At 31.2% G+C, this 23160-nt stretch overlaps 2 protein-coding genes across 6 annotated transcripts in view; one reads left to right on the forward strand and one right to left on the reverse strand.

Annotated features, from left to right (window-relative positions):
* The window catches only part of LOC107452230 (sialin), a 68085-nt gene extending 57798 nt beyond the window's left edge, over positions 1–10287 (forward strand). For all 5 annotated transcript variants that reach the window (XM_043050746.2, XM_016068574.4, XM_016068572.4 and 2 more), the window contains exons 9-11: positions 3608–3763; positions 5795–5880; positions 9603–10287. In XM_043050746.2, the coding sequence (XP_042906680.1) occupies positions 3608–3763; positions 5795–5880; positions 9603–9812 (452 nt within the window). In that variant the 3' untranslated portion in view covers positions 9813–10287. The remainder of the gene's footprint in view (positions 1–3607; positions 3764–5794; positions 5881–9602) is intronic.
* A 10898-nt stretch (positions 10288–21185) lies between these two features.
* Positions 21186–23160, reverse strand: part of LOC122271340 (protein CEBPZOS) — a 150653-nt gene continuing 148678 nt past the window's right edge. Inside the window, exon 6 of the mRNA XM_071182500.1 lies at positions 21186–21195. The gene's annotated coding sequence lies outside the window, so the exon portion shown is untranslated. The remainder of the gene's footprint in view (positions 21196–23160) is intronic.

Genomic DNA, 23160 nt, shown 5'->3' on the forward strand with positions numbered 1-23160 from the left:
TGAGTAGATTTTTATCCACCACTATTTCGAAATAATTCGTAGGCTTATATAATTCTCCACTTTTATCAGATATGTTATGCTAAACCTTTTAAAAAACTAACAAATTCTGTCTATATTTGCAAATTTAGTTTGTAGTTAATTTGCCCTTTGGCCAGACGGGCAAGCCGTGTAAAATTAGCGTATCATTCAACGTGTTTCAAATAATTATGAAACTATTTAACATCATACAGTGTGCGGCTAAAGTTAACGCAAACTTGGCATTCTTCTATTAATTTAAAAATAATGATAATATTTCCCCAATTATTTTATTGCAACTATAATAAACAGATATATGAAAAGTCAAAATAAGAAGAAAAGCAATAACTAAAAAATTGAAACAAAAAAAAATTATCAAAGTTGAACTTACCCTCAAAAGTTTTGACATATGAGTCGTTACATGCAGATTTGTAACTAATTACTCCAAACTCTAAGGTTTTTAAATTTTTAGCTCTCATAATAATCTCTGGATGTAACTTTTAAATTTCATTTAAAATGCGAAGATATATGCAAATCACTCACGAAAAAATTCTCGAGTTAAAATGGGTGTTTCAGAAATCTGAATTAAAATAAATTGTTCAAAGCGAGGTATATCACTTGAATACCATAACCATTTAACACGTTGAGAACCACGTCAGCCATCAGTGACTGACACTGGACTTTCCATTTAGGCCGCGTCAACCACCGGTGGCTGACACTGAAATTAAATTTAGGCCGCGTCAACCACCGGTGGCTGACACTGAAATTAAATTTAGGCCGCGACAACCACCGGTGGCTGACACTTACATTACATTTAGGCTGCGTCTACCACCGTTTGCTGACACTGTCCTTTCACATAGGCCGTGAAAAACAGCTTGCTGACAGCGTATAACATGATATAAAACTATAAAATTTACACTCTTTTATGGAATTGCAGAAAATTTATTCAAAATTTACCTAATTATTGTGATTCTTAATTTAGTAAATACAATTTAGTAGATTTTTATCCACCACTATTTTTAAACAATTCGTAAGCATTCCTCAGATATGTCATGCTAAACCTTTTATAAACTAGCAAAATCTGTCTATATTTGCAAATTTAGTTTGTAGTTATTTACCGTGTGGCCTTCAGCGTGTTTATGGTGAACTTAAAAAATAAAAAATGGTAGCAAATATATACCTTGAAATCTGTTTAGTTAATGAATATGTTTTTTTTTGTTGTTGACCACTACACATTAATTTATCAATTGTATAAACAATAAAGTAATATAATTTTTTTTCGGGTAGTTCAGTTTTTTTAAATATTTTTATTTCAAAACGGTACTTACTTAGAAAACACGACTCGTATAATGTTTGTTATGCAACGCTTACCAACATTTAATGCGTACGCTTTGCCTCTGCACTGTGCCACCGTTCAGTGGCATCTCTTCAAGGGAGCATACTGCTGCAACGGAAGAGTTAGTTATTTACGATCCAACTAATAAATTGTCGCGTACTAAGATAAGACGGTAATGTTAAGAGGGAATATGCGAAAACGATTAAGCATACATTTTGTTTGCAAATTTAAATTCTTGACATTCAAAATATGGAGATTAGATGCAATCTGTAAAATATGGGCGCAATAGTCAAGAGAGCAATCAAAAGTTTGTGCCTTTGATCTTAATTTCAATATTTGGGTATTTAGCCCTATCTCTCGAACTTTATAAGATAATTAAAAAAAATGTACGCTAACATTTATATAATTCGTTTTTCTGAAAATAAGTTATTTCGAAATAAGATTTTTGAAAGTTATTTTTTAGCATTTATTTTAATAATTCCAAAAAGACATTTTTTTTTTCTTTTTAGAACTTTAAGTTACGCAATTTTTTTATACGTTATTATAAATAATGTAATACAAAATTTGAACGAAATCGGTTATACTGTTCTTGGGAAATTGGAAATAAGAATTTAAAAACTATGGGGATAAAGCGTTCGCCTAATGTCTTGCCTAAACAATTGTGACTATATTTTCGACATTGTGGTCGCCTCCCAAACGCATTTTTAGAATCCAGAGTCCAAATTTGTCGAAAAAGTGTGCTTGTTTAACACGTTCANGAAATTCGACACAATAATAAACTTTCTCTAAGTAATCATACATTTTATGGACAAATTTAAATTCTTTACATTCAAAATATGGAGAGTAGATGCAATCTGTAAAATATGGTCGCAATAGTCAGGAGAGCAATCAAAAGTTTGTGCCTTTGATCTTAACTTCAATATTTGCGTATTTCGCCATATCTCTCTCAAACTATAAAAGATAATTTTATAAAAAATGTACACTAACATTTATAAAATTCGTTTTTCTGAAAATAAGTTATTTCGAAATAAGATTTTTGAAAGTTATTTTTTAGCATTTATTTTAATAATTCCAAAAAGACATTTTTTTTTTCTTTTTAGAACTTTAAGTTACGCAATTTTTTTATACGTTATTATAAATAATGTAATACAAAATTTGAACGAAATCGGTTATACTGTTCTTGGGAAATTGGAAATAAGAATTTAAAAACTATGGGGATAAAGCGTTCGCCTAATGTCTTGCCTAAACAATTGTGACTATATTTTCGACATTGTGGTCGCCTCCCAAACGCATTTTTAGAATCCAGAGTCCAAATTTGTCGAAAAAGTGTGCTTGTTTAACACGTTCACGCCGGGGTGACCCACCGGTGGGTCAAGCTAGATTGTCTCATCTTGGCAGCGCATCGGAGTAAAAACTAGTAACAATAAATTTCATCTTTTACTTTTTTTCCGGGATTAATAAAAATCCATAACTACCAATTGTTTTTAACGGATGCAATTTTTATATTGAATTGTTTCTTCACCGTGAAAAATTTCCATACTGTGAATTGTTATTGTTGAGAATCTATTAACTCCTCCCGAATATTATCTAATATTGAAATAGTTCTTCTACCAGTATTTTCTCTTTTCCCGTACTAGTATTTTCACTTTTCCCGGCGTGAACGTGTTAAAGCAAATGCGTTTTTGTGTCTGATTTTTAACATAAGATATCGTGAAATATTTTAGCATATTTAACACTAGATTGCCTAAGGAAGTCATTTTGACTGCTTTTAATTTCAATTAGAAAAACAATGATGTACATAATGGCGCAATCTCTTAGAATTTTGTGACTTTTTGTACAACATATAATTTTTTTAATGTTAATATTTACTAATAGCTTGTTATATAACTGTAAATAATAAGAAAAATGTTAAAAATTAATTTTAAACAAATTTATTTACGCATTCACAATCCAGTCATTTTGACTGCTTTTGCGCAATATAGGTATATACTAACTTTCCGTCTTTCTAGCGTTAATCTCTTGAATCATTAAGTATTGCAAGAAAATCCAGTCATTAGATGAGAAGTTGAGGTGTTCATTCTTTTTATCACATACAAAAAAAGTCATGCATGTTATGTCATGCTGATTCAGTTAACTTCCTATTGATGTTAAACTAATGGATCGATGAATGCGGCCTGGATGTTTTAGCCAGGCAATGTTAATGTCAATTATTATGCAAATTGAGATATCCGAATAATACGTGAATCCTTATTTCAGCTTGTCTGGTGCCAGCAGCAGGATTGATAGGTGTTTGCCTTGCCAGATGTGACGTAACCATGTGTGTGATCGCCTTGATGATATCGGTTGGTGCTATTGGATGTTGTTACAGTGGATATATGCTGTCACACATAGATTTATCTCCAGAATATGCTGGTAAGCTCTTGTGATTTCACGCTTTTGAAAATTATCCAATTATGACAACGTTGCTTAAGTTTCCTTAGTTCCAAAGTTTCCTTTACGTATCGTTAATCTTTATCAAATTTAGTTAGGGACTCATAAGGAAAACCAAAAAATTAATGAAGTTTAACGCTGAAAAAGAGAAGAAGGTTCAAAATTATTCAAATGAAGAAACGATATTTTTTGTACTGCATAAAGAATAAATAAAAGAAAAACGTGAATGAATTAAGTTCAAAGGAAAGCATAAAAATGGTCATTACTATAATTTCGACTCTACCTCAGTGGCTAAACAGTAAAATGTAAACCGAATTGTTTGTTTCAACGCTGAGGTAAACTCTTTGTTTATTCCACCGTAATTATGGTATGTTTATTTTTAAATTTCCTAATGCGCACATTTTATTTTATAACTGGCGTTGAAAGGCCGACCCGATTCGAAGTTTAAGACTATCAATGTTCAACTCCATAGTTCAGTAATTTTGTTCCCTATCCTAAAAGCAAGGAAACTCCTGCATCAAGCATTGGGAGAAACTAAGACAATTCTTACTCGATCCGTCTACCACTGCGCCGACGTCGGTACTAATCGGGAGCAGAATTCGTGTCAACCAGCCACCAAACCTGGGTCGCTTCATTGGAAGGCGAACGCTCTATCGTTTGAACTACCACAGAAGCCTAATGTCTATATTATCTTCTTTAACAAGTTAGTTTCCATACCGTATTTAGTATGTATAATGTTTACTGTGCATGGTACGTAACAATACAATGAACCTAACACATGTATTTAGGAAATCAGAGACGTTTCTTTAAAAATATGAATTTTATGCTGCTCTGTTGTTTTTCTTACAATTTGAAGGAAATAATTTTGTAAAGAAAAAAAATTATGCTGTATAGTTTTTCCACGGACCTTAAAAAATTTTACAATGGCTGTAAATTTACTTTAAAACTAAGATAAATTTTTTTTTTGAGAGAGAGATAAGCTAACATTTGTAAGTGAGAATTTCTTAACAGATATATTTTATTTTAAAAATAACATAAAGTGGTCACAAATGTATTAAATGATTAGAATTCGTCTACCTATTTTTATCAATTTTTAAGGTCCATGCGGAGCTGGTGGTATGTACCATTGATTCTCTTGGTTGAGTATTAAAGTAATTTGGTGAGAGACTAAATTATTTATTTATAATTTTATGGACTATCTTCGAAAAAGTTCTAAAAAAGTATTTTCGAAAACTTTTTTGTGTATCTTATACGCTAAATACAAGTAACTTAAAACATTTTCTGAACATTTATACATTTTCTTTGTTTCGCTTTGTGAAAAAAAATTATTCCAGAAGTAGCTTAATTTGTTTTAATAACACCAATCAACAATTTTTTTTTCTGTTACATAATATTTTTGAACAGATCTTGAATATTTTTTTTTCAAATCAGATATTGATTTCTCTCTACCAGCCACAGTTTTTATCCAATTTAAGAATATAGTCTGAACCAGGTTTTACTAAAGTTCACTATGTGACCCCACTTCTCTGCAATGTAAGGCATGGTAGAAGGAAATTGATAACACGAGTACAATCGATATATTAATACAGATACCACTAAATATATCACTACACATATCACTACATATACCACTACATATATCACTACATATACCACTGCATATACCACTACATATATAACTACATATGCCACTACGTAAATCAGCACATATATCACTACATGTAGATATCATTTTAATATGCATCTAAAATGTCACTTCACTCCTGGAACTTCTTAATGGGTCTTTACAAAGTTAAAATTGAACAGAAATTCGTAACTTTCAGTATTTAATACACTACCACTTTTTATAAAATATTTTGCTTAAAGTCGAGTAGTTGGCATTTCTTACTATACTACTGTCAAAGGTGGTTTTGAATAGAATATAAAAAATAATGTTCAGTAAGTGATTCAAGCGTGTATTTAAATCTTCAGTAATTATTTAGATTTGAAAATTTCAACTCTTTTTCTTTTCAGGAACATTGATGGGTATAGCAAATATGTCATCCGCACTTACAGGATTCTTAGCTCCGTTAACAGTAGGCATTCTCACAGAAGAGGATGTAAGTTGAAATATGTTCCATTTTATTTTACAGAAAAATAATTCCTGTTTGTTAACATCAGCATATTTTTGAGGGTGTTAGAAACTCTTTCAATAAGCAAAATACAAAAAAAATCATATAAATAAATTAAGCATGTCTATAAAAGCATAATACATTATTTTCAAAAAGTATATTACCACACCATTAATATTCAACTCTTGATCTCACCTCAACGTTCCAAGAATAAATTATGGGTTAAAAACGAGCCGCATTTTATAACCGCTGTTGAACAGCTTACCCAATCCTAAGTTTGTGACTACCAATGTTCAACTCCGTAGATTTGTAATTTTGAAAGCAATCCAGAAGACTAAGGAACTCCTGGTCAAGCCTTGAGAGAGTCTTCGTGGAGGACACTTTTTGAAAGAACTAACCAGCAGTGTTGGAGATGAAAACCTCCGCCGGTCAGCCCAACAGCTAGAGAACTTTAGCCCATTATCCGTTTAATTTAAGTTAGCATTGTGGTCGGTGTGAGCCAGTAGCAGAATTCATATCGACCAACCATCGCTGGGCTCCAAACCTGGGCACCTCATTGCAGGCCAGCGCTCTATTCCCCAAGCCACAGCAGCTCTTGCCCATTTTATTTTATTTTATAACTGGCCCTACCCAATTTTGAATCTCATTGCTCAACTTCGTAGCCTTGAAGTTTCGAACCAAACTCAAAAATCAAGGGAACTCCTGGATCAAACATTGGGACAAAATAGCTTTCGTGGAGGACTTTTTGATATAACTAGCTCGCATTTGCGTTACATGGTGAGGAAAATCACGAAACCCTTACAGGATTAGCTTTACGGCAAAGGGATTCCAACCCATGATCCTTCTTTTACTGAGGATATTTTACCTCAACACTGTGGTTGGTGCGAGCCGGGAGCAGAATTCGTATCTACCAACCACCTCTGGGATTCGAATTCTTGTCCAATTTATTGAGGCCGCGCTAAGAGCATTTGTCCAAAGAACAAGATGCAACAAAAAAAATTGAAAATCATAGTCTCACTTCTAGTTCTGGATTCCCAGTACATTTCCACCAGAGCAGATTTTGAAATGTGCGATGCTACCAAACGATACTTAATCTTCATGCCTGCCAACTTGTACGATCTTTGAAGAAGATTTTGTGAAGTGGTAGTGAAACAACAATTAAGTTTAGAAGAATTATCAAAAAATGAAACTAATAAGACATTTATAAGCGTAATTAGCAAACAAAAGGATCTACATATGGTAGTTTAAAAAAAAATTTTTTGGAACTTTGAATTTCAATATGGTATGCGCCAAGCCGTTAATGTTACTATCATAAGAAAAATATTTCTCAACTGCCATACAAGTTGGTAGGTATGTTTCTCCAGGATCGTCGAAACCCTCTGAAAGGTGGTGTTAGTAAAAATTGTTCCACTTCGATCAGGCTGGAATGATGCTGACTGGGGACGTATAGTCTTTAGAGACGAATCCCGCTTCCAACTGTGTCCTGACGATCATCGAAGACGTGTCTGGAGACGAACAGGGCAGAGGGGGGATCCTGCCTTCACTATTGCACGCCGCACCGGCCCTCAACAAGGCATTATGGTCTGGGGTGCCATTTCCTTTGACAGCCGGACTCCTTTGGTCGTCATTAGAGGTACACTTACTGCACAGCGGTACGTCGACGACATCCTAAGACCTGTTTTGCTGCCGTTCCTTTTGCAGCGCAATGGGCTGGTTTTTTAGCAGGACAATGCCAGACCTTATACTGCACGTGTTGCCTTGAACTGTCTGCAAACTTTTCAAACTCTTCCTTGGCCTGCCAGATCACCAAATCTCTCTCCCATTGAGCATGTCTGGGATATAATGGAAAGGCGATTGCATCTGGCACGGAATGTTGATGACCTCGTTCGACAATTGGATCGAATTTGGCAGGAAATACCGCAAGAGACCATCCAGGAGCTTTATCGGTCTGTGCCACGCCGTGTGGCAGCTTGTATCCAGGCTAGAGGCGGGTCAACACCTTATTGAACTTGTTACTGTAACTCTGCAATAAATTATTCAATTGTTCTGAAATTTTAATCATTTACTATTCTGTACATTGTCTTCCTATCCACCAATTTTCGTTTCAATCGGACAACTCCTTCTTGGTTTGTCGATTTTTTGTTATAGAGTGTAGTATTATTATACAATTTTAAAATTCCTAATGTGAGTACTAATTAATAAGTAACAAAATTTTTTAATTTTAAAGTGGTGACTGTTGATGATGCCTCCGTGGGGACAATCCAGTGCAAAGGGTAAAATTTTTTTAATTTTGAAAAATAGGAAAATTTTGGAATGTGATTTTCGGCGACCACATTTCTTATGACTCTTCTTGGCTAAATTTTTTTTTTAATTTTTCTTCCCCTTTCAAGCGTTCAGAGCAGAATTATGAACTAAACGAGAGCCAAAAATTTTACAGAATATCTAAGATCGTGCAGAAAGAGATATTTTATTAAAATAAGCCATAAACATGTTTGCTAATTCTATAAGATCACAAACAGGAATTTATTTAAGATTATTTATAACCCTGTATAGTGTACCAAAAAAAAACGAACCACTCTGAATAACTTTTTTTCTAATGATCGGATCTTAACGTTTTAGGACTCGATCTTAATGGCTCGAAAGGGTGACCAAATATGCTAATTAATAAGAGCAGACAATACTTTAAATTACGATATCAGGCACAAAAACAGATTCGGATTTCTGACTTCCAAAATATAGGGGGTAGTCGCAATCTAGGATATATGGTCCAAAGTTTTGACCCTTTAATGTTTATTTTACTTTTTGCGCATTTGGCTATATCTCGAGAAATTTTTAAGCGAATTAAAACATTTTTGCTCATTATTATGAAATTCGTTTATCGAGAAATAATTCAAAACAAAAAATTTACTTTTTGTAAATGGTTATTAGATTTTATTATTTATTCAATAATTGTCAAAAAAATTTTGAACTGTAAGGTAAACAATTTTAAAAATTTGCAAAATTTTTAAGGAATATAATTTTACAGGGCAAATACAAAATTTGAGCAAAATCGGTTGAATAGTTCCTGAGAAATAGAATTTCAAAAAAGTCAGACATTTAAAGTTCGATTTCGCAGGACCGATTCTGCTCAACCGATTTTCTTTTTTTATTCAACCGATTTTGATCAAATTTTGTATTCTTCCTGGTAAAATCAAATTCTTTGAAATGGTACGAAAATTTATATATCTTACAATTAAATTTTTTTATACCTTTATTAAATAAAATAATAATTTTTAGTAAATATTTATAATTTTTTGGCATCAAATTATCTTTGGATAATTGTGTGGAAAAATTTTTAAAATCGCTTAAGAATTTCTCAAGATATAGCCAAATACACAAAAAGTAAAATAAACATTAAGAGGTCTAATCTTCGAGGCGATCTCTCGATCCAACCGTTAGGAACATATTTCTCAGATTGCAGCCCCTATAATTTTAGGGTCAGAAATCCAAATCCGAAAAAGAAAATATATGTTTATTGAGAGAAAGCACGTTTTTATGCCTCATTTCGTAATTTAAAATATCGTTAATTTGAGGTCACCCCTCGAGCCATTAAAATTGAATCCTAGAACGTGAAGATCCCATCATTAGATCAAAAATTTGTAAGGGTGGTATTTTTTTTAGCACACTGTGCTACAATTGTGCCTAACTAATTTCTATTTGTCTTATTTTAGCAAAGTCTACGCCAGTGGCACACAGCATTTGGCATAACTATCATCATCCTTATCATATCTAATTTAGTATTCGTTTTCTTCTCGTCTGCACAAAAACAAGACTGGCTTTCTACAGACCCGAAGAACAACGCAGAGGACATGACATATTCTTCACTCAAACAAGACAACTTTTTAAACGATTTCAACTCGAAAGATCTTCAAGTGCTATGAAGCGTGACATAAGGTGTTCATCAATTCATTTCAAGATTAGAAAATGGTGCTATTTAGTATATCGATGTTTCTCTATTTTGATTTTTAGATGATGTGTAAATTATTCATCCGTGTAATTTGGTGTGCATGGAGCTGCATTTAGTAACTTTTTTTTAATAGCACAGTTTTATTATTTTGTGTCTTGGAACCAGGGCTTGAAAAATATAAGACCCAACATGTCATGGGTATGTTTTATTTCACGCATGTAAATATTTAATCACATACCTAAAATACAGATTAAACACCCTTTCAAATTTTGAATGGATATTCAAATATTGACCAAGATATGGATCAACGTTCTACCGAGAACGTTAATCGAAATGTCGACTCCCAAGAAGTTGACATCACTGAAGGTTGCGTCATTTTTTTAAAATTGTAATAGCTGCAAGTTCTTCCGGATTTTATATTCAAAGTTATAGTAAAAACTTTGCCCTTCTATTTTGTTCATTTGTTTATAAGTTTAAATAGGAATGATAATATCTACAGCTACTGATGTATTAATGAAACATACAAAAACACGCTAATCTAATCACATGCTGGTGGGATAACGCTCCTGCAATGTATAAAAATATGATTGTGTATAGTTGTATTTTTAATTTCATTCTATTCCCATTTCGTACAATCATTTTCCTAAGAGCATAAGTTGGCAGTACAAGGCTCAAACTATTCTTATAAAATTTAAGAGTGGCATCGTTATATTATTAACCCTTTGCACTCGAAGTACTTTCAGCTGTTAAAAAAATGGACGCAACCACTAACATTTTGAAAGATTTTTTTACAAACTTACCTTATAAAACCCGTAGATCACTGAATGAAGTGGTAACTAAACATTAAGGTGAAAAAAAATTTCACATTTAGAGTGGTAACTGACATGTCACCTTTCGAGTGCAAAGGATTAAAAAAGTTCCAAATTTTTTTTTATAAGCTTAAAATTTAGTATTAAAAAAGCAAAAACTGTGATTTTATTACTAGATATGTTTATCTGAAAAAATTAAGAGTTGTGGTGGGCGCGAATTAATAAGAATAAATTTTATTTTCTAACTTGCTACCACTTTTGATATTTTTTAAGGTCACAACGAGCCCTACAGGTGTACTACTAACACGTAGTTTAAATGAAGATTCAACTCTAATCTGATATAACAGAATAATATTGATAAATTCATAATATAACTTTGCAATCTTAGTAAACATTTCGAAAGAAGAGTTGAGTGGATGAACCAGGTAAGTGACTTCTTCCGAGTGGCTAAAATCACGGTAAGAAGAAAACAAGTAGTGCCCGAACTATTTTGTTAAAGATTTTGTGTGCTTATAATTCGTTGCTTTATTTTATTTACCACTACTTAATTTAAAATAAAAATTATAAAACAATAAGCGAAACTTACGGAGTTTAGTTATATCAAATTTTCAATGAAATAAAATTCAACTATGTTACCCTATAAGCACACTTTACGAAAATTCCAACTTGCTCAGAGTGGTAGTCTCTTACACGATATTTCTTGAATTAGTAAATTCGTTTTTTAGGTTTTTCATTCTTATAATAATTCAAAGGTTTAAGTGATACACCACTCAAAAAATTAATAAAATTAAATGAAAATATCCAAATTTTCGATGGTAGTTTTCTACCGTTTTTTTTATAAATATTTTGTTGAAAACTGAGAGCAGATTTTATATATTATCTTCCCTGATTAATAAATACCTTTAAAAATGCTACTTACCTTTTTACATAACCGCTATGCACTTTCAATTTCATTCAATAGAAGATGACATCAAGAAGTATGACGAACATATTAAAAATGCCAACAAATATTTGGACTGAATATATTGTAAAGAAGTCAGTAATATACTTGAAGTGGATATTACTGAATATTACATAGTATTAGTAAATGGTTAGAAAGAAATACAATTTTTTATGTGTGTGATTGATGTATGCAGCTTTCCAATGACTTATTGTAAAATTCTGGCGTACTTTTATTGTAGTAGTATATGATTGGATTGATTTTGGTTCGGATAATCAGTGCTCTACTGTATTAGAGAATATATTTTATGTCTTTAGCCATTTGCCGACGTAGTTCTGGCTACATTAAGTCACCAAATGCAGGCGTACCCACGACTACTTTTTTTGCAAAATATTTTATAGATTGGAAGACATTTAAAAATCAAAGTTTTCAGAATTTTTGGTTATTTTGCCAGCATTTTAAAAAAACTCACCACAAAAGAGCCAGACTTGACTTGATATGGTTATTGGTGATGTATCTGCCAGCTTCAGCTGGCACTACATTTTTAAATCTGCAATTTGCCCTAGGGCAACTGGGACTAAATAGCAAAGATATTTGGAAGTAAAAGATATAAAATAGGATAAAATGTATAGAAAACTTAAGTATCAAAGAATGAATATTGAATTAAATTGATTAAATTCAATATTATATATAATTGTTAATTAAAATTAGCTGTTCCTGTAATGGTTAAGAATTGGAAACCAGATATTAAGGTAAATCTGATAGAGTGTAATATCTATTTCTTTCTTTATCTAATTTTTTTTTAAAGTGTCACAATAATATTCTTTTTAACTAGCTATGTTAAGAAGAAAGGAAAAGAATCAATGGTTTATCTTTAAAATCAACATGTTACAAATTTGATCGTTATGTTCGATAATTAAAAGCATTATTTTAGTTTAGCAATAAATGATTACCCACTACACTTTAAAAGCTTTAGGAATTAAAGTGAAGATATTTTAACCAACAATATTGTGAAAATCTTATGTCAAAGACTTAGTCTCATGTAATCTTATAACTTATGATTTAGTTTAATACTTAACTCTTATGCTAAACAGTTATGTCAAGAAAGTTATGACAAAGCTTTTTCTTCGTGATGAAACTGTTTTGTAGTTATTAAATATTTTCTAGAATGGTGTTATCATTTACCTAGAAGAAAATAATGCCCGGAATTATAATTATGATTTTTTAGACAAAATTTTATATTAAAATATCAGGTGGTTAGGAATATGCTCTATTCCTTATAACAAGTTAAGATATTGCTTAACCTCTGTTTGTTTTACTTCCTGTTACTGCACCGTGATCTCTGTATAAATAGGAAACCAGAAATAAAATATTTCAAAACATTATTTTTAATAACAGCGTTGTTTGCACCCTGTAAAAAAAAAGAAAACTGGGATCAAAACCATTTCATTTCTAGATAACTTAAACTTAAGGCTTTATTGCTACAATAATTACCTTTCTCCAGATAATTCTTTTGTGTTTGTTGAAACAAGTATTGGTAGTAAAGGGCATTTAATTCCCTCCGAAAAAAAGGTAGATATGAACTGGATTTACAACCAATTTTTACTATTTTTTCCAGGTTACCAACAACCTTTCAATAAGTTTCTAGTAGCAAATTTATCTAATTTTTGTGTACAATTAATATATGTGCAAGAATACAAAATTTGTAGGCTATTTGTGAAAAATTATTCTAGTGGTAGCTAAGTTTATGGGGTTCATTTTATGATTCTTTGTTTTTTAAATTTAATTAAAAATAATTTCCGAGTCACTACGTTTTTTTATTTTTAGCAAAGAAAAGTACTGATAGATTTTCAATGACCATAAGGGAGTAATTGCCACCACAAGCTACTACTTTGGTTTACAAATGTAACTAAATTATAATTACTATTCATTTTTAATTGATCGGGGGGAAAATTATGCTACTAAATTCTATGTAAACTTGTTGAAACGATTGCATAATTGCCAACAGCTTGGTGAGAGATTTATCTAGAATATTATTTTGATTTCTTGACCTTGTGCACATGAGTGTCAGAGCAGATTATCCGATTAGGTGGTCAAACAAACACGGAACCCCCTAGTGTATTCACTCATTTTTTCGACTTACTAAAGGGATGAAAGACACTCAAGATTGCCGCAGCTGTGGCTCAGCCACTAGGCCTCTAATTGCTACTTCTCTGCCACTTTATTCATTGAGGACTTCTGAGTTTAAAAAAAAATCGTAGTTATAGTAATATTTATAGTTTATGCTAAAATCTTAATTTTAAATCTTAAATTGTTTTACTACCTCGACAAATAATTCAAACCTATGTATATAAGATATATTAATCTGGCTATTGTTCTTATGCATGTTAGTGTAATAGCTTAATTTAGAAAAAAAAATTAATACCATAAATATTAAACTACCACTCTCTAAATCTTTCTTAACAACCGTACGAGTTTGCAGCTGTGCATGAGCTCACAGTGATATCAAATCGCCCAGGACAGCAGATAAGTATTCTCGAGTAGTAGTCTTTTTAATGTATGATGTACGATGTATGATGTAATGTATGATGTATGATGTTTTAATGTATGATGAGCCCTTAAATAATTTTATTTTATAATTCTCTACCTTTTTTTTTAATATTTTGCCGAATCCCAGAGATGCCAACTGCTCCGGACACACCAAAATAATTTAAAAAACGGTAAATAACTATAAAGTAAATTTTGCAAATATTTTGAATAATTTTGCTTGCTTTTTTAAAGGTATAGCATGACTTGAGTGCTGTAAAGTAGTGAATTATATAAACCTGCGAATTATTTAGATATAGTTATGGATAAAAATCTACTAAATTGAATTTATTAAACCAAGAATCACAATTGATGAACTACCACTTTAAAATATATATTTGCTGTCCGGAGCAAGTTGGCATCTCTTCCTGAGCAGTTAGCTCCACTGAATAAGCTTTCCACTGCCTTCTAACCACAGACTCAATGCAAACAGAACTCAAGTTCATGATGAGTGGGATAGGGGCCACTTTGCTGCCTAGATGCCCAGCTAAATAGCACTGCGCGAGCATTTAAGCACTTTGTTAAACGTGGAGGTGGAAGTTTCGAATCCCGTCATAACCCTGGGTGTATTCTTAGTGATGTCCTCTGTATTGTGGTATCTGTCCTTCTATTTGACTTGTGCAGCTCTAGTGCGACGTAAATGAAGTACAACAACAACCTTCTATTTGACAAAGGTTTATAAGCCTTAATTAAGCATACAAGACTGCAAATGTGTGTTGAGCCTTTCAAAATGTTAACAAAATTTACGGTAGATCTACAAATTTTACTTTGAGGTTCTCCACCGTTTTTCAAAATATTTTTTCAAATCCGAAGCAGTTGGCATCTCTGTGCTTATGTATGTTTCTAAATGTATATTTTATTATAATTGTTGTGAACTAAATAGATGTATTAGTAATATAATACCATACATTTAAATAGATGTATTAGTAATGTAATACCTTTAAATTTATTTACTTTAGTATGTCATTCATTTATTCTTAATATTTAAATTGTAAAGAGCAAATAACTATTTATGTTAAAATGCATATAAAATATGCAACGTTGATGCAACGTTAAAAAATTCATTTCGTGTTTTGTATTTATAATTTTTACTCAGAATCTCTTTTTATTTTATTTTTATTTGTTGTTATTTTACATTCTGTTGATGAATATATTGTTGTTTTATCTCTCTTGTTAATTTCTCATCATTTTAAAAAACGAGGCAAAAAAATTGTAGGAAATTAAATTATATTATTATTTCAGTTTTTTGTTCATATTTTTACTTTTGGTGATTCTACATTATGATTCCAGTTTTATTAAGTTGATTATTTTTGCTGCTTTTACAGAAAATAAAATGAAATATTATATTTTATCTTTTGTTCTTATTTGATTTCATTGTTATTGTTGTTTTTTAAATTATTTGTTTGAGCGTAATTTAATTTTATAAATATTGCTTTATTATCCACTTGTATATATTGGAAATAAAATAATTAGATGAAGAATCAAAATCCATTGTTTTGTGACTCACTCTTATTGTTTCATCAATATTATTTGGAAATTATTTCGAAGGAAAGAATGCATCGCAATCAATTGTGCTCAGGTAAAATTTGCTAGTTTTAATTTTGTATCTTTAATGTTTTTGTTATGATTTGAAAGGTTTTAATTGTTTTACAATACATTTTTGTTCGAATTAAAAAGAATTATTTTTGATATATTTTCCGTTACGCTTACTGAAATGAAACATGTACATACTTTAGCTTTAAAAAATTATTTTTTTCCCTTTATTCAGAACCAAGAATGAAAAATCATATTAATTTTGAAGAACGATTTAGTTTCTTCATATTAAACCCGATGAATTAAATATTTAGGCGAAAAAATTTTATTTGTTTATAATTTTACAGAAACACGCCGTTTCTCAAAGGTTTGATTTTCTCCAATTCAAACAAAAAAAATTATATATTTATAATTTTATATCTATTTTTTTACTTTTTATTTTTGATTTTATAAACTTCATTTACAGCATTTTAAATCGTAACTATGTATGCATAATTTAATCTAATATATCAAAACTGATTATCATGTTTTGAAATTAAATATTCGCAAAATTTAATACATTACGCTTACCTAATAACTTATTTCGCTATCACTTTTAATATTATTGGAGTTTGGACTCCTGGATAGGCATGTATGTAGGTTACTGATCTTAAAGCAACCACAACAACTGCTAACCATAATGAATGCTTACAAACAGTAAAAATATCATGATGCAGGCGATAGGGGGTGTTTCGTGGCGAATTCCGCATCCGGCTTGCACCGACAACAGAGATGACGTGAAGAATCCTCAGAGGTATACGGATCACGGGTTAGAGTCCCCTTGCCGTCAGGCTAACCGTGGGAGGTTCTCGTGGTCTTCCTCTCCATGTAACACAAATGCGGGTTAGTTCCCACAAAAAATCATCCACGAAGGCAAATTTATCCCAATACGTTATCCGGGAGTTCCCTTGTCTTCTAGATTGGGTTCAAAATTACAAGGCTACAGAGTTGAACATTAGTAGTCGTTCAAACTTTCGGAGTGCCCCCGGATGCCCCCTTACGGGGGCGGGACGGGCTTAAGCTTGTTATTAGTAGTCGTTCAACGACGGTTATAAAATAAAATATAATCCTCCCAAAAAACCAGCTATAAAGAATTGCGTTTAGTACCTGTTTCTTTCTCTTTTCTGTCTCGCTTACAAGCCTGGTTAGGATAAACTTAAATGAAAAATAATCTGAAGTATTAGTAAGGGTTCTCATCAAATTGGGTCTCATCAAAGGGTTCTCAATCATTAAAATTGCCAAATTCGTAAAAAAATGATATAAATTATATATTTTCGATATATTTATTATTTTTAAACAGCTCTTTCAGTCGTATTATTATTTTTTTTATAATATGTGTATTACACAACCACGTTTAAAATTCTTATTTTAAAAATTATTTATAAACATTTGGCAACTTTTTGTGAAGTATTTTGTCAGAAAATATAAACAAGGTTGACACATTTACAAGGATGACTGAAATAATAAAAAATGGTATAACTCAATTCATCTTTATTTGTTTAACTATTCACTCATAGCTACCACCATAACTTACTTAATAAATTATTTATATTTGAAATATTAACAATTTTTTTTTCATATCATTATTAAAAAACTAAAAATGCAACTCAACAATGAAAGNGATAGAACAATTCAGAGAAAGACATCACAAAGAATACATCCAGGGTTACGGCGGGATTCGAACCCGCTACCTCCACACTTAACAGAGCGTTTGAACCGGCGATACCGCTCGGCCAGGGAGGCCCCAACTTACTTAATAAATTATTTATATTTAAAACAATAACAATATTTTTAATATAATTTGTGACTTCCGTTTCTGCACTTTCGCTCGCCTCTCTACCCTTCTCTCCATCGACATCATTACAGGCGCCCACGGGCATCACCTCAGATGAAGGAGTCAATTGTCCGCTTCGCGGACAGGCACTTTGTTCTCTACTCCAGTTCAAGTTTTTATTTTTAATGTCTTTATTAAAAAACTAAAAATGCAATGCAACAATAAAAGTTGTCAATTGTACTTTTGATAAAATTTTGATATTTATTTAAAGCGACTGTTTATATTTTCAGTCGCTCAACCTACATTTGTATTCCAAACACGTAGATAAACAAACTATAATGTTTTTTTCTGAAATTCGCTATGTTAAATATTTACTTCCTAGTTCTAAAATTATATTACAGAAGATATAAAGTATTTTAAAAGTTTTTAACTCATTCTGTATAATAAATAGTAAACTATCTCTCTCGAGGAAAAAAATATTGAAAAAACTTATCGTAGGCGAAAATACTATTAATCAAAGGATGAACCTTTCGATTAATTGCAACTATCAAGAGAACAGTCTAAACCTTTAGATTCCATCATCAATGAAATTATAAGCGTCAACTGTTCCTGTAATACTAATTATATCCAATGCATGAGACAATCTTTCTACATTTTTTTTTACAAACCGACTCACTTTTTTACAAACCGACTTAAGCAAAATGTCTCTAAACTTAATTTAATTAATGCCCTTGGTACCAAATATTTCGTGTCAAACAATGATTATTTGTATTTTTTATGTGTATTAGCTGTTAAAAGAGTTCTTGTAAACAGACGTAGTTTGCATAAAAATTTATTAATCATTACAATATATTTGTTAATGACACTAGGGAATCATTTTTTCCGGTTATCTGTTTCATGCGATTTTTTTAACTGATCTTTGATATTTTCACATTGCTGATTTCAAATCTGCAACTGGTTTCTCTCACCTAGTTACAGTTTTTATTTAAAATTAAATTTTTAGTTTATTTTTGTTAATCTGTACAAGTTTTAAAATATTACAAATAATAGGGGATCGCATAAATGTTGCTTGCCCGACTCATGCCCAAAAATTTTGTCATACGCCACTAAGGGCGCTTTCCCTATTATGACTATATTCCCCTGCTTCTTCGTGCGCTTCTGAATAGGCCATAATAGGGGAAGCGCCTCTAGCCGCATATGACGACGTTTTCAGGCATGTTTTTTTGGGGGGGGGGATAACTTTAATGCCCTAAATCCCCTAAAAGTTTGTCGCAACATCTATTCAACCCTATGTTACATATAACACTTTTAAACTTGTTCATTTCGACAAAAAATTGACTAAAATATCATTTTAAGGAAACTGTAGCTTGGACAGAGACACCAATTGCAGGTTTAATATCAGTGCTACAAAGTATCTAACACATGTTTAAAAAAATTTCATGTAACAAAATTTTTTTTCTCAGAGTTATTCATTGAATGCTACATTCAGCCAATTCGAATATTTAAATTTGTTTAAAATGATAGAATATGCTGCACTGGATATTTTAATTACTAATTCACCATGATACTCTGTTTTGATCAAATCTGAAAAATACTTCAAAATGCCCCCAAGATATGGAAGTATTAACAAGTTAAATACACAATTTAAATCCACTCTCACTTGTAGGATATCTTTATGCTTACAAATTGCCTTAGTTTTTGAATTTACGATTTTTTAATTTCGAAATACTTGACATTCTTCATATTTAAAAAAAAAAAAAGAATGAGCTAGTCGCCACAGGCGGCATGTTTTTAATAAATTTAACTAAAAATTTAAGTTTGATAAGCAATTTCGGCCATCATATTTAGCTTTAATCAGGACTGTTTCCACCTCGGAAAAAAAACTGGTGGTAAAATCAGTTCCCTTTTAAGTTTGTTTCCGCAGGGCGTCCAGTAGTCTCCGAAAATTATTATAGTGGTATATAAGTTTTTGTCATAAAATGTGTCTCATGTTTTTAAAAAGTTAATATGAAACATTCCTGTTCACCACAATAATTAAATAACTCAAATACAGATAAAGAGTCATGCTATGAAAGGTGTGAAAACCTTGTTTCCAGGATAAATAAATGTCTATTATAAAGCAAGACTAAGCTAGGGAACAGTCTTGCATACACAGGTGGGTGACAAAATAATGCGAACGTTTCTGTACTAACTCCATGTAAATAATCGGCCGCAAATGTTTACATGGAAATCTGTTGACACAATTTAACGCTTTCTAAAGTCGTGGTAAGTATACTTACCACCAATTTTTAAATTCCATGTCAGCTTTTCTACCACTTTTAATTTAGGTTTCCATTTTTTAATAACTTCAGCTTTCTTTTTATAAACTAAATGAGTTTTTCTTTTCTGATATCAATTACTATTCTTAGATGAATTTCAATTCCAAAAATTCTTAAATTTACCTTTAGTAGAAATGAATGGCCCACTAAAGGGTTAAAAGAGCATACGACTTGACGTTTTTTAGAAATGGTACATTTTTACCCAATCAGAATTCAAATCGACTACAATAAGTAGAGGAAAGTTGTACCTTCTTTTTAGCTTTAATAACAGCAATTTAAAAATCATTCTTCAGGATTGGTAAATTTATATGGAAATGTGTTTTGAATTATAGTGGCTTTTTAAAATGAGAAAGACTTCCTACACTCATTTTTGGTGAGTCCGAATTTCTTATGAGTAAAAATGACATCATTTCAAACAAAGCTTGGAGCATTATCTTTCAAATTGCGCTGACAGTTTTGCAATGCAAAATTTTCCAAACATTTGCTGCTGAAAGAAATAGTGTTTACAGATAGAGTTAGTGTAAAAGTGTTCGCATTTTTGTTGCCTATCTGTATAGTAACTATTAAAATATCTTGGCAAAAAAAACTTAAACATGAAATAGCTTTACTTCCAGCTTTTTTTTCATCTTTTCCGGTTTACAAACAACTTTCTTTTGCGTAATTTTGTACATCTGAAAAAACAGTGCAAGTGCTTCATGAAAGAATTCGAGCAAAACAGCTTGGCAACTATTTTCCCCCTTCTGTTTATACTATTAATGTTAAGCTAGAATTTCAGAAAACTGATTAAAACTGTTGATTTCTGAAGAAAAAAAATTTGCAAAATTTAACTAATCATTCAAAAATGACAAAATGTCTTATAAGAAATTACAAAAATGGAAGTCAGTTTACTTTAGATAATAAAATATTCAACTTTATACCTTTACTTATTTTTAAAATTTACACTACTTAGAACTAAATATTATCACTTACTAGGTATTGAGAATGCTGTTCGCTTCCGCTGATCAACCCCGATGACTGCATCTCAATAATTATTGTTTCTTGACATAAAACAGTTTTTTTCTGCAAAAATTTAAATTATTCACTTAAAATATGTGTGCAAGAAAGAATTCTATTTTTTTACTCTTGCTTACCAGACCCAAATATTTTTCTTATGATTCTAGTAAGATCTATTAGTGAACGTAAGCAATTTTTAAAGTAAACATTTTTTAAGAATAAAATTTAAAATATATTGTTATAACAAATTTGGTGAACCGTAACTGTTACGTATTTTTATAATAATCTTTAGTCATGTTGTGTGCTCTCAACTTTTCTTTTTTTCTTATTAAATTTTAATGTTGTGTTTTCCAAATCTCAGATTATTTTTTATTATATTATATCACATTATTCCATTCCCATATTCACCAATTCTCAAAGATACAACACGGACGATATATTAAATACAATTTTTCATAATGTTCATAAAATGATTGTTAAGTTCTTAATCATTTAACGAATCTTATAAACTGTAATTTATAATAGTACAAATGTAATTTTCCCTGAGAATGATAATTGTAAAATGGTTAATAAGATCAAACAACGATTTTAATATCGATATCTTTAAATGTAACGTAAAATTATGTTACAGTTATGAAAAAAATTCCCTTAATATTAAACTCTTAAGTTAGAAAGCAATCAAAATCAAAAACATATTAATAGCAGTTCATGTAAATAAATACCTTTAAATTAGGCATATAAAACTATTTATAAGAAAACAATACCTTTATGACTTTTATTAATTTTATGCCGATGACAACCAAAGCAATATGGAAATGAATGTGGGAAAACTAGATCCTACCATGTGATTTCCTGGCCACTAAAAATATACCAACAACAATAAGAAACTGTTTTTGACAATTATGTTTATACTAGTGGGCTGCGCCCCCTGCTCGCTGACGCTCGCCAACCGCCCGTTATTAGTTATTCATTTTTCAATGAATAACTAATAACAATAATCAAACAAATAAATTCGTGATATAAATCAAAAATCGTCAAATAAATTCGTAATATATAAATTCGTGAAAAAAAAGCACTTTCGACAAAATACTAAAATAGACAAAGACTACTCACTTTTGCCTAGCTTAATAGTATGAGATTGCCGCAGATGATAGGGTGAATTTCGGAAGAGATTACATTTGATAAGAATGCTCTCTCTTATTTCTGTTTCCGTTTTTAAAAGTGCTATATGTTGAGCCACCTCAGCTAGATTTGGCATGTGACATTTTTAGCGGCAGTCATTGGTCGATTTTCTAGCGTTGCCATTCGGGGAGTTATAATGAGGCTTTTTTTTGTCGCCGTGTAAGAGAAATATATATATANTTTTTTTCCTTTTTCTCAATATTTCTTAGTTTATTTAAAATATAATTAAAATTTTACACATACCTATACCATTTACACATACCTATGATGACCCGGAGAAGTAATTAAAATGTACAAATATGTCTTTCTTTCTTGAGTTTATGATTATAACAACTATTTAGTGATAAAAAATGAATATTAATCATGAATATAAGCTTATATCTCTGACTCTCCCTTACGAACAGATAAAATAAACTGTGTAAAAGTTCCACCTTTGAAAATTTGATTCTGTGATCAATAATTTTTTGAAACGTCTGGACCTTCGATCTCCGGAAACTTCCGGATCACTGTTAGCGAAAAATCCGGAAATCCGGATTTTTTCCGGAGCACAATCAGCCTTGCAATGATTATTGTTTCTTGATATAAAACAGTTTTTTTTCTGCAAAAACTGAAATTATTCACTTAAAATATATGTGCTAGAAAGAATTCTATTTTTTTTCGCTTGCTTACCAGATCCAAATATTTTCTTATGATTCAAGTAAGATCCATTAGTGAAAATAAACAATTTTTTAAGTAAACATATTTTTTAAAAATAAAATTAAAAGTATATTGTTATAATGAATGGCAACTTCCTTTTGGAAAAACAAACTGTTCCTTAAAAATTTATGTCAACTCATTGCAAGACCTTCAGACTCGCACAGCTTTGAAAAGTTGGAGAAATGTAAGCTCTTCTTTAATTTCCGACAAACCAAGACGTGATGCAGTTGCGGCCTTCCCCTTATATACAGGCCACGATTGTCTTTCTACTCACTTATACCGCATAGACCTTTCCACCACGCCTTTTTGCCCACTTTGTAAATCTGGAGAGAAATTGGGCAGGGACCACCTGCTTCTATGAGGGGCCCTTCATGGACACACTGAGTCCTCAAAAAATTGGGAAGCAAGAGAACTTTTAAGGCAATGACTTCGGTCTTCTTTCTTTGTTATCC

Source organism: Parasteatoda tepidariorum, chromosome 6 (genome assembly GCF_043381705.1).
Source record: "Parasteatoda tepidariorum isolate YZ-2023 chromosome 6, CAS_Ptep_4.0, whole genome shotgun sequence".
Classification (NCBI taxonomy): Eukaryota; Metazoa; Arthropoda; class Arachnida; order Araneae; family Theridiidae; genus Parasteatoda; species Parasteatoda tepidariorum.